Below are 12,228 nucleotides of genomic sequence, written 5' to 3'. Positions count from 1 at the left end.
ACCCTGAGATGGGATCACGTGTTCTTTTCTTGCTAATACATTTGAGTTCTCTGTGGATTCTGGTTATTAGACCTTTATCGGTGGTATAACCTGCAAATATTTTCTCCCATTCTGAGGGCTGTCTGCTTGCTTTACTTACTATGTTCTTGGCTGTGCAGAAGCTTTTTAGTTTGATCAGGTCCCAGTAGTGTATTTTTGATAGAGCTTCAATTGCCTCGGGAATCCTCTTCATAAAATATTCACCCAGGCTGATTCCTTCAAGAGTTTTCCCTGCACTTTCTTCATGTATTTTTATAGTTTCATGTCTGAAGTTTAAATCTTTTATCCAGTGAGAGTCTATCTTAGTTAATGGTGAAAGGTGTGGGTCCAGTTTCAATCTTCTACAGGTTGCCAGCCAATTCACCCAGCACCATTTGTTAAATAGGGAATCTTTTCCCCCACTGAATGTTTTTAATTGGCTTGTCAAAGATCAAATAACGGTAAGTAGCTGGATTCATCTCTTGGTTCTCTATTCTGTTCCAGACATCTACTTCTCTGTTTTTGTGCCAATATCATGCTGTTTTGATCACTATCGATTTATAGTACAGTCTCAGGTCTGGTAGCGTGATTCCTCCTGCTGTGTTTTTATTGCTGAGTAATGTTTTGGCTATTTGAGGCTTTTTCTGATTCCATATAAAACTATTATTTTTTTCAAGATCTTTAAAATATGACAGTGGAGCTTGAATAGGAATTGCATTAAAATTATATATTGCTTTGGGCAGTATAGACATTTTAACAATGTTGATTCTTCCCATTCATGAGCGTGGTATGTTTTTCCATTTGTTAACATCTTCAGCTATTTCTTTTCTTAAAGTTTCATAGTTCTCTTTGTAGAGATCTTTCATGTCCTTTGTTAGGTATACTCCCAAATATTTCATCTTCTTTGGCACTACTGTGAAAGAAATAGAGTCCTTGACTGTTTTTTCGGCTTGGTTATTGTTGGTATATATAAAGGCTACAGATTTACGGGTGTTGATTTTGTAGCCTGAGACATTGCTGTATTCCTTGATCACTTCTAAAAGTTTTGTAGTAGAGTCCCTAGTGTTTTCCAGATATACGATCATATCATCTGTGAAGAGTGAAAGTTTGATCTCTTCTGACACTATGTGGATACCCTTGATCGCCTTTTCTTCCCTAATTGCAATGGCTAAAACTTCTATTACAATGTTAAACAGCAATGGAGACAATGGGCAACCTTGCCTGGTTCCGGATCTACATGGAAATGATTTCATTTTAACTGCATTCCACAATATTGGCTGTGGGTTTGCTGTAGATGGCCTCTATTAGTTTAAGAAATGTCCCTTCTATACCAATTTTCTTAAGTGTTCTGATCATGAAGGGATGCTGGATGTTATCAAAAGCTTTTCCTGCATCAATTGAAAGAATCATATGGTCCTTATTTTTTAGTTTGTCTATGTGCTGAATTACATTTATAGATTTATTTATATTGAACCAGCCTTGAGACCCTGGGATAAATCCCACTTGGTTGTGGTGTATACTTTTTTTGATGTGTTGTTGGATTCTGTTTGTTAGGATCTTATTGAGTATTTTAGCATCAATATACATTAGTGATATTGGTCTATAATTTTCTTTTCTTGTTGGGTCTTTCCCTGGTTTGGGAATCAAGGTGACGTTTGCTTCATAGAATGTGTTGGGTAATATTCCTTCTTTTTCTGTACTTTGGAAGAGGTTTAGTAGTATAGGTACTAGTTCTTCTTTAAAGGTTTGGTAGAATTCTGACATAAAGCCATCTGGTCCTGGGCTTTTCTTTTTAGGGAGATTTTGTATAGTTGATGCTATTTCAGAACTTGATATAGGACTGTTCAACATTTCTGGCTAAGTCTTTGTAGGTGGCGTACTTCCAGGTATTGGTCGATTTCTTTCAGATTTTCATATTTCTGAGAGTAGAGTTTCTTGTAGTATTCGTTAAGGATTTTTTAGATTTCTGAGGGGTCTGTTATTATTTCATCGTTACCATTTCTGATTGATGAAATTAGAGATTTTACTCTTTTTTTCCTGGTTAGGTTGGCCAAAGGTTTATCTATTTTATTGATCTTTTCAAAAAACCAACTTTTGGATTTATTGATCTGTTGTATAATTCTTTTGTTTTCAATTTCATTTAATTGTGCTCTGATTTTGGTTATTTCTTTTCTTCTGCTGGGTATGGGGTTGGAGTGTTCTTCCTTCTCCAGATGCTTGAGATGTCCCATTAAGTTATTAACTTCCTCTCTTTCTGTTTTCTTGAGGAAGGCTTGCAGTGCTATAAATTTCCCTCTTAGGACTGCCTTTGCAGTATCCCAGAGGTTCTGGTAATTCGTGTCTTGATTGTTGTTTTGTTCCAAAAATTTGGTGATTTCCTTCTTAATCTCATCTATAACCCATCTATCCTTCAGCATAAGGTTGTTTAGCTTCCATGTTTTTGTTTGGGTATGCAGGTTCCTGTTGTTATTGAGTTCAACTTTTATTCTATGATGGTCTGCGAAGATGCAAGGAATAATTTCTATTTTTTTAAATTTTCTGAGGTTAGATTTGTGGCCTAGGATGTGATTGATTTTGGAGTATGTTCCGTGGGCTGCTGAGAAGAATGTGTATTCAGTTTTGTTGGGATGAAATGTTCTGTAGATGTCTGTTAAGTCCAGATGTTGAATGGTTAAGTTTAAATCTAAAATGTCTTTGCTTACCTTCTTTTTGGAGGATCTATCCAGCACTGCTAAAGGGGTGTTAAAATCTCCAACTACTATGGAACTGAAGGAAATCAAGTTGCTCATGTTTGTTAGAGTTTCTCTTATAAATTGAGGTGTGTTCTGGTTGGGTGCATAAATACTAATAATTGAAATCTTATATTGAGTATTACCTTTAACAAATGTGAAGTGTCTATCCTTATCCTTCCTTATTTCAGTTGGTTTAAAGCCTATTGCATATGTGAATAGGATTGCAGCACCTGCTTTTATCTGCTTTTCATTTGCCTTGAGTATAAATGACCATCCCTTCACCTTGAGCCTATATTTGTCTTTTAATGTAAGATGCAATTCTTGTATGCAGCAGATATCTGGCTTGAGTTTTTATATCCAGTCAGCCAGCCTGTGCCTCTTCAGAGGAAAATTTAAACCATTCACTTTAATTGAGAATGTTGGTAAGCCTTTTGAGAGTCCGGTGGACATTTTTAATCCTTTTGTGACTGTGGAAGTTGGAATTTGATCAAAATTTTCTGGGTGGGTTTACTTTTGTGGTGGAGGATTACACTGGTCTTTATGGAGGATAGGTCTGAGAATATCCTGGAGAGCTGGTTTAGTTATGGCAAATTTCTTCAACATGTGAATGTCATTGAAGTATTTAATTTCTCTGTCATAAACAAAACTCAGTTTAGCTGGGTATAGGATCCTGGGTTGAAAGTTATTTTGTTTTAGGAGATTAAAAGTCGATGACCATCCTCTTCTAGCTTGAAAGGTTTTAACAGAGAGATCTTCAGTTATTCTAACATTCTTGCCCTTGTAGGTAATAGTTTTCTTTCGTCTGGCTGGTTTCAGAATTTTCTCCTTCATATTAACTTTAGTGAAATTGATTATGACGTGTCTGGGGGATGTCTTCTTTGGGTTGAGTCGTGCTGGAGTTCTGAAACTGTCTGATATCTGAATTTCAGAATCTCTTGGCATGTCTGGAAAGTTCTCCTTCATAATCTCATGGAGAAGAGACTCTGTGCCTTGTGAAGCCACTTTGTCACTTTCAGGGATCCCTATAAGATGAATATTAGTTTTCTTCTAATTATCCCAGAGCTCTCTGAGAGAGTGATCTGTTTTTGCCCTCCATTTCTCTTCCTCTTTGAGAGTTTGGGAGTGTTCGAAAGCTTTGTCTTCAATGTCAGAAATCCTTTCTTCTGCTTGTATCATTCTGTTACTGAGGGATTCTACTGTGTTTCTCAGATCTTTGAGGGCTGCAACTTCTTGTCTCAATGTGTCAAAATCTTTGGTCATTTGGTCTTTGAATTTGTTGAATTCTTGAGATATCTTTTGGGTTACTGCTTGGAATTCTAATTCGATCTTATTTGCTATCCAGATTCTGAATTCGATTTCTGACATCTCAGCTATTTGTTTGTGCATGGGATCTTGTGCTGTGTCTGCCCTATTGATCCTTGGGGGAGTCTATCTACTCTGATTATTCATATTGCCAGAGTTTTTCTGTTGATTTCGCCTCATGATTGTTTTTCACTGTTGCCTCTGGCTGTCCTCAGAGTTGGGGAGGTATCTCTCCAAGATTAGACCCCAGCGGTATCACTCTATTGTTGTTGGATCTTTGTAGGGAGTGACCCTGTGTAGTTCCTCTGGGGCTGCCCCAGCCAGGGAGTTCTGGTTGTGGAAGGAGCTCCGGAGTGTGACACACCCAGATCCAGCAACAGGGTGGGATGTGGTGCGCACGGTTCTGGTAGTGCCTGGCACCCAGTGACGTTGACACAGAGCTCCCAAGGCTCCAGCAGTCTCTAGCCAGGAGAAGGGCTCTGCGCAGAGGCAGGGAGGGCTCCAGGGGGCACACGGTTACCAGAATCCCTGGCCAGATGAGCGGGCCAGTGTGGAGGCAGAGAGGGTACAGGAGGAAGGATGCAGGTTTGAGCGGCTCCCGCAGGTCCTGGTCAGGGCATGCAGAGGCCCGGTGGGCACGGGTTGTTGGTTGGGGGTTATGGTGCAGCTCTTATGGAGGTCCGGGTGGTGCCAAGCCCAGGAGTTTGAGGTTATTATGAGCTGTGACGGCACAGTACTCTACCCGGGGCAACAGCCCGAGGCTCTAGTGTGCCAAAACCGGTCTCACTGTGCCCCTGAGGGTTAAGGCTGTAAGATAGCTCAGTCCCCGCCTTTAGGCTGTTCAGTCACTAGGTTACTAGGTCCTGCCAGATCCTTGCTCTGTGACCCTGAGGGCGGAGCTTGCTGGGGTAGTTCTCTCACAATGGCTCCCTGCGGCCCACAGCCAAACACTGTTAGCTCCGTCCGGCTCAAGGGCTCAGTCTGGGGCCCTAGACAATTCCCAAAGTTCTCTGCAGTCCTGCTCAAGCTCTCCCCAAGGCAGTTCAACTGAGTGCCAAGTCCAAAAACACCGAAACAGTTCACAGGTAAGGCCTTTCCGGTTAGCTGTCTCACTGCTGCTTGTACTTATGGCTGCCGGCGGGATTAGGTCGATGGGACACACGCAACCACTTGCCAGTTTTCCACTGTTTTTGTCCTCCTCTTGGGGTCCAGAAGTCCCTTGCTGACTCCCTGTATCCTCAAAGGGATGATTAGATCTCACCAGCCAGAGATACCTGGAGTCTTATCTCCCCAGACTCACCATGCCCAGTTGAAGGGAAGCTGTTACTCCACCGCCATCTTGCTCCACCTCCCCTTTGTCTATTTTTAAATGGGGCTGCCTTGTTAATTTTTGAGTTGTAATAGTTCTTCATATATTATTGATCCTAGATCTTTATTACATATAGGATTTTCAAATATTTTCTAATTTTCTGGGTTGTCTTTTTACTTTCTTGAAAGAATTCTTTGAGGGACAGAAGTTTTAAATTTTAATAAAGTCCAGTTCACCTACTTTTCCTTTGGCTGCTTGTACTTAAGTTGTTTTTTTTTTTTTTTTTGCTGGGGCTGGGTTCGACTCCACCACCTCCGGCATATGGGGCCGGCGCCCTACTCCTTTGAGCCATAGACGCTGCCCATGTGCTTTAGTTGTTATTTCAAAGAAATCATTGCTTGATCCAAGGTTGTAAAGATTTACACTGATGCTTATAGTAGCTCTTATATAGGGTGGCCGTGAAGTTCATGTACAAGTTAAAATAGTTGTCTATTTAAGTCTTTGATCTATTCTGAGGTTTATGTGTGTGCGTGTATGTGTGTGTGTGTGTGTGTGTGTTTTTGGCATAGTAGTGTGAAATAAGAGCCCAAATTTATTATTTTAATATGCATATCAAGTTATCCCAGCACCATGTGTTGAAAAGACTATTTCCCCATTGAATTGCCTTGAAATTTTTGTCAAAATTAATTTCCCTGGAATGTATAGGTATATTTATACACTCTTAAATTCTGTTTCACTGATTTGAATGTCTATTATTATGTTAGTACCATAGTGTTCTGATCACTTAGCTCGTGTTGAGTTTTTAAATTGGGAGTATGAGACTTCGAAGTTTGCTGAAGATTGTAATGCCCATACTGGGTCCCTTGCATTTTCTTATGAATTTTAGAATCATTTTGTCGCATTCTGCACAAAAGTTCTTTAGATTTTTTAAACATTTTTTCCCATTAACTAATTTGATTATAGTGTCCTTTTGTATACTTTTCTTCATGTTCCTTGTGCTTGGATTTCACTGAGCTTGACAGAACTGTGGGTTTATCATTTCATTAAGTTTGAAGTTTGGCCAGTATTTCTTCAAATATTTTTGTGTTCCTCATTAGTTGCAGATTTTAGTTACATAATATATTAAGCGACTTGTACTCTTTTAACTTTTTCAAAATTTTTTCCTCTATATTTCATTTTGCATTGTTTCTATTACCATGCTTTTATATTCATTATCTTTTCTTCTATAATATCTATTAATCCCATTCATTGTGTATTTTTTTTTCTTTTTTTTTTTTTATTGTTGGGGATTCATTGAGGGTACAATAAGCCAGCATTGTGTATTTTTTTTTAAGTTCTACTCAAGTCTTTTATATATTTTATGTCTCTACTTAACTTTTTGAATGCAGAGAATATAATTCTATGCCTGGTTTAATGTCTTCCTATGTCAATTCTAACATTTGTCAGTTTTGAGGTTTTCAATTGATTGTTCTTAACCTGTTTTCCTGCCCTTTCGCATGTCTGTGATCTTTGATTTGATGCTTGACATTGTGAATTTTACCCTGTTGGGATATTTTATATTTCTATAGATACTCCTGAGATATGTTCTGGGATTCAATTTAGATACTTGGAAGTAGTTTCATTCTTATTTTTTCATGTCTGGCTTTTATGGTTCCTTTGGTGGGTTCAGAGCAATACTCAGTCTAGAATTAATTATTTCCCTCTATTGAGGCAAGAGCTTTCCTAAATACTCAATGCCCTAAGAGTTACAAGTTTTTCCAGTTTGGGGGAAACAGGCACTATTCCTGGCACTGTTTCCTCTAATCCTATTAGGTGGGTCTGTTCTCACATGCATGTTCTAATAAGTATTCTGCTAAATCCTTGAAGGGGCTTCTTTCTCCGTATAGCTTTCTCTCCCACTTTGTCCTATGAACTCTAGCTGCCTTAGTGCCCCAGGACTCACAAGTTCATCGCCTCAACTCAAGGAGTCTGCCGCAGTTTGGCCTCCCTGGGCCTTTCCAGGAAGGAAGCTGAGTCAATCATAGGGCTTGCCTATGTTTCTTATTTTTAAGAGATTAATACCCTCCATTAGTTTAATGCTCAGTGACTTGAAAACCATTCTTTCATGTATTTTGTCTTTTTTTAAAATTGTTTTAGGTGGGAGGGTGCCTTAGTCATTTTAGGATTCTCTCTAAGAAAGTACCATGGACTAGGTAGTTTATAAACAACAGAGATTTATTTTTTGCAGTTCCAGAAGCTGGAAGCCTGAGATCAGGGTGCCAGTATGTTGATTCTGGTGAGGGCCTGCTTTCAGGTTGCACATGGCTGTCTTCTTACTGTATCTACTTGTGTCCATAAACATACAAACTATCTAGCTCCTGACAGGGTAAAATCTACAATGTCAGACATACCATCAAAGACATGCAAGAAGGCGGAAAAATACAACCCATAGCGTGGAGAAAAATCAGTCAATCAGAACAAACCCAGACCAGGCATTGTGGCTCACTCCTTCTAATCCCTGCTCTTTGGGAGGCTGAAGCAGGAGGATTACTTGAGGCTAGACGTTTAAGACCATCCTGAGCAACATAGTGAGACTCTGTCTCTGCAAAAAAAAAAAAATAAGAAAACTTATCTAGGCAAGTTGGTGTGTGTTTGTAGTCCCAGCTATTCAGAAGTCTGAGATGAGAGGATCACTTAAGCCCAGGAGTTTAAGGCTGCAGTGAGCTGTGATTGTGCCACTGCAGTTCAGCCTGGGTGACAAGCAAGACCCTGCCTCTAAGGTAAAATGAAATAAAATAAAAAAACCAACCCAGATGTTAGAACTGGCAGAGGAGAACACTAAAATATTAGGGTACAGTGGCATGCGCCTATAGTCCCAGGTACTCAAGAGACTGAGGTGGTAGGATTGCAAGTTGGAGTTTAGCCCAGGCAAAACAGTGAGAACTTCATCTAGTAAATAAATATAAAAACAGTTATTAGAATTATTTTCCATGTGCTGAAAAAGTTAAGTAGAGATGTAGAATGTATTTAAAAGACTCAAGTAGAACTTCTAGGGATAAAAAATACAATCATCAGCTAATAGATTAGATATTATGGAAGAGAAGATACAGCATCGTGTGAGCATGTGACATAAGGCACTAATCTCATTCATGGGAGTGCCACTATGATAACCTATGATAACCTGTGCCACCTCGCACAGGCCCCACCTCCTAACACTGTCCCACTGGGGGTTAATATTTCAATATATGAATTTTGAGGGGACACAAACACAGGGTAAGTCCAGTTCCTGTCATTTCATCTTGACTAGAAATGCAGGTCCCCAGCTGTTTTTTTTGCAGTCTATATTGCTTCATCCCCTTGGTCCCTAGTAGGATGGGACTAGAAGTTTCTACCACTGTCACTATTTGTCCCTTACGAAGTCTCCACTTCATCCAGTATTCCTAGTCTTTTGGTTTGAAGAGGCTTATAGTTACTTATAGGCTGGAGATATGGGCCTATAACTAACTGCATGGGCTGGAAGGGTTAGGACATGGCTTATCCCCTCATGACTTCCTGGCTCCTGAGTGTATGTGGCTCTCAGTGAGGCTGTGTGGTCAGGACTTCTGAGGGCTGAGGTGGTGCTGGTGCAGCAGCAGCAACTACCCTGGGTAGTTAGGGTGGCAGGTCTGGCTGCAGCGAAACTCTCCCTTGTCCAGTGACAAGCACAGACTATGAAACTGCAGCTGATGCCACGGAGACCTCGTCATACTTCAGTGCCCAAGGCTACCTGTCCAGGTAGGGGGCTGTGCAGAGGTGGGTTGTGTGTGGGGCCTGACAGTCAGTCATGGGGCCTCTGGAGGAGTGATGGTGCCAGGCTGAGGGGGTGAGTGGTAGAATCCAGATCCTGGATACTTCAATCAGGTCCTGGAGTCTCCTATCACCTAGTCAGTTTGAGACAACAAACAGGGTGCTCAAAAGCCACCCACCCTGCACCTCTTCATGCAGTCCTCATTTTCTGTTCCCTCTGCCAGCCGGGAGCAAGAGGGGACAGAGTCAACCACGGATGAGGGGCAGCTACCCCAGGTGGTGGAGGATCTGAAAGACCTCCAGGTAGCCCCTGGAACACGCCTGGCCAAGTTCCAGCTGAAGGTGAAAGGTGAGAGGGAGGGCATTTAGAGGGCACCTCCATGGCAGGGTGGAGGCTAGGGAGCTGTTCCCCATCAGCCACAATTGGGAAGAGATCCTGGCCAATGGAGGTCAAGTGTTTATGCATGCCTTCTCCCTGGGTCGCTGGCAGCACAGGGGGTCTCTGAGGGACCCTGTCTCTGGGCCTCTCCCTGTTTCCCATCTGGAGAACACAGTGCACACTCTCTCCTCTGGCCCCAGGCTACCCAGCACCCACACTGTACTGGTTCAAAGATGGGCAGCCCCTGACTGCTTCTGCCCACATCCGCATGACCGACAAGAAGACCCTTCACACCCTGGAGATCCTCTCAGTCACCCGGGAGGACACTGGCCAATATGCAGCCTACATCAGTAATGCCGTGGGTGCCGCCTACTCGTCTGCCCAGCTACTGGTCCGCGGTGGGTGATTCGAGGGACTGGATAGAATCTTGGTCCAGAGCAGCACTGACATCCCCCTTCATGCCTTACCTTGTCAGGCCTGGGAGCCAAATCCCAGCAGTCATCACTCCTGTGTAGTGTATCATGATGCCCAGGAATTGATGCCTCTGGGGGATGGGCAGCATGGGGCCCTTGTCCTGACCTATGGGCAGTCTGGTGGGTGAAGGAGACCCTGGGAAGTGGAAAAACACTAGGGCCTTCGGTAGAATCACATGGATCAAGAAGTTGGCAGTAGCCTTGGTAACAGAGATCCTTACCTCCTGGCTGTGTAGAATGTTCTGAACACTGAAGATTTATCCTAAGTTTGACTCAAATCTGTCATGTCATGAGGGATCCAGTGCTGCTGTGCTCTTCCCCAACATCACAAGATGGGACTCTTCAGCTGTTTGGAGCACAAATGTTTGTGTCTCTTGCTCTGGAGCAAGGCTCCAGAGTCCCTGACAGGGACGAGAGAGTAGGCAGTGGGTTGCAATGTCGCAATTGGTCCATGCAGCTTCTTGCCTCAGTCACACCTGAGTGTGTGAGTTCTGTAGTTCTGTGGCTGAGATTTCAGAGAGCAGTTGGGTACCTTTGCCAGGGGGCATGGCCATCCTCAGGTTTCCCCAATCCTAGCACAATGGGTCAGACCACCAGTGACACCACAGTAGCACGTGTGGGGCCACAGGAAGGGGACCCATTAGTGCTGATGTCTCACTTCTTCTGTATCATTTTCAGGCCCTGATGAACAAGAAGAGAAGTCAGTGTCAGGTGAGGCAGCCCCAGATGGGCAGAGAGGGGCTGGGTGGATGGTGGGTGCCCAGGACCAGAATGGGCACAGCCCTGGGCCTGGTGCTGGCAGCAATCCAGGCATGGGCAACCACGGAGCTGACTCAGTGAGGGTGTACAAAGGACACAGCTGAGCAGAGGGAAGAGTGTGGGGCTGTTCCAGGAGCTCACCAGCTGCTGTGTTGTGACCTTCTAGATGTGCATGAACAGCTGGTGCCACCCCGAATCCTGGAGAGGTTTACCCCCAAGAAAGTGAAGAAGGGCTCCAGCATCACCTTTTCAGTGAAGGTGGAAGGTAGGGCACCTGAGGCCACCCTGAGGTGGAGTGGAGGCTCTCTCCTCCCCACTCACAGCAGCCCCAGGGAGGGCCACAGTTAGGGGCCCCACCTCCAGGGACCATGTTCCCCATGGGAACATACCCACTGCTCTCCCACTTGCCCACAGGACGCCCAGCCCCCGCTGTGCACTGGCTCAGGGAGCAGCCCGAGGGCGGTGTGCTGTGGATTGGCCCTGACACACCAGGCTACACCGTGGCCAGCTCTGCCCAGCAGCACAGCCTGGTCCTCCTGGATGTAGACCGCCAGCACCAGGGGACCTACACATGCATTGCCACCAATGCTGCTGGCCAGGCCCTCTGTTCTGCCAGCCTGCACATCTCAGGCTGTGAGTGTGGTGGCCGGGGTGGGCAGGGTGGCAGGGCCTCAGGGCAGGAGGTGGTCACCAGGAAGCATTAGTGGCTTCCTAGGACACACTGCCTGTCACCACCATCCAGACTGGGACTCCTCCCCTTCCAACTCTTCTCTTCTCACAGTGCTGGGAGACCCAGGAACAGGTCAGGTCCTGGTGGCGCTGGGAGGTTTTGAGCTTCATAGCATCCCTGCCGGGCACAACCCCCTGTGTGCTCTGTGCCACAGGCCTCAGGGGCCCTTCCAGAAGCCTTCTGGTTTCTGAGCCTTGCTGGTGCATTGAGGACAGACCCCTGCCCTCCTCCTGTCACCATCAGGGTGGCCATAGACTAAGAGTGGGAGGTAGGCTCCGACACAACACTTGCTCAGGGCGCTGGAGGGGACCAGTTCCAGGGCCCAGAATCAAATTCCTCAGGATCCAGAAGGCCATTCTGATGGCTCACCTGGTCCTTCTGACAGTGGCCAAGGAGGAGGAGCAAGAGAAGGTGAAGCAGGTGCTTCTCTCCACTTTCCTCCAGGGGTGAGTGAGGGGCTGCCTCAGAGGCCCACATGGACTGGGGCTGGGGCCAGGGCTGAGGAATGGAGGGACGGGATAGCACTGCCCCTAGGCTGAGCACTTTTCCTGGGATGTGGCCCAGCTCTGCCCCACGCAGGTCGAGGCCTTAGGCTAGCCCTCTCTGTGCTTCAGTTTCCCCATTGTACAGTGAGGGCTTCTCTGGGGCTTTTCAGGGCCTGGCCTATTGTCCCCAGGCCCTCATCCTGTTGGGAGCTCTTGCCCAAGGGCAAAGGGTGGTGGGGCCCACCCCAGGCCCCTGAGGATGCTCCCATTCCTGCT

The 12,228-nt window shown here is 44.7% G+C and overlaps 1 protein-coding gene across 19 annotated transcripts in view; it reads left to right on the top strand.

Moving 5' to 3' along the window:
* OBSCN (obscurin, cytoskeletal calmodulin and titin-interacting RhoGEF) overlaps positions 1-12,228 on the top strand; it is a 183,397-nt gene that overhangs the window by 132,381 nt on the left and 38,788 nt on the right. For all 19 annotated transcript variants that reach the window (XM_053572308.1, XM_053572310.1, XM_053572317.1 and 16 more), the window contains 7 exons: positions 9,036-9,114; positions 9,351-9,475; positions 9,706-9,903; positions 10,657-10,689; positions 10,904-11,002; positions 11,152-11,370; positions 11,853-11,913. In XM_053572308.1, the coding sequence (XP_053428283.1) occupies positions 9,036-9,114; positions 9,351-9,475; positions 9,706-9,903; positions 10,657-10,689; positions 10,904-11,002; positions 11,152-11,370; positions 11,853-11,913 (814 nt within the window). The remainder of the gene's footprint in view (positions 1-9,035; positions 9,115-9,350; positions 9,476-9,705; positions 9,904-10,656; positions 10,690-10,903; positions 11,003-11,151; positions 11,371-11,852; positions 11,914-12,228) is intronic.

The sequence above is a fragment of the Nycticebus coucang genome, chromosome 20 (genome assembly GCF_027406575.1).
Source record: "Nycticebus coucang isolate mNycCou1 chromosome 20, mNycCou1.pri, whole genome shotgun sequence".
Taxonomy (NCBI): Eukaryota; Metazoa; Chordata; class Mammalia; order Primates; family Lorisidae; genus Nycticebus; species Nycticebus coucang.
Note: the sequence above shows the minus strand (reverse complement) of the source record. Positions and strands in the feature narration are given on the sequence as shown.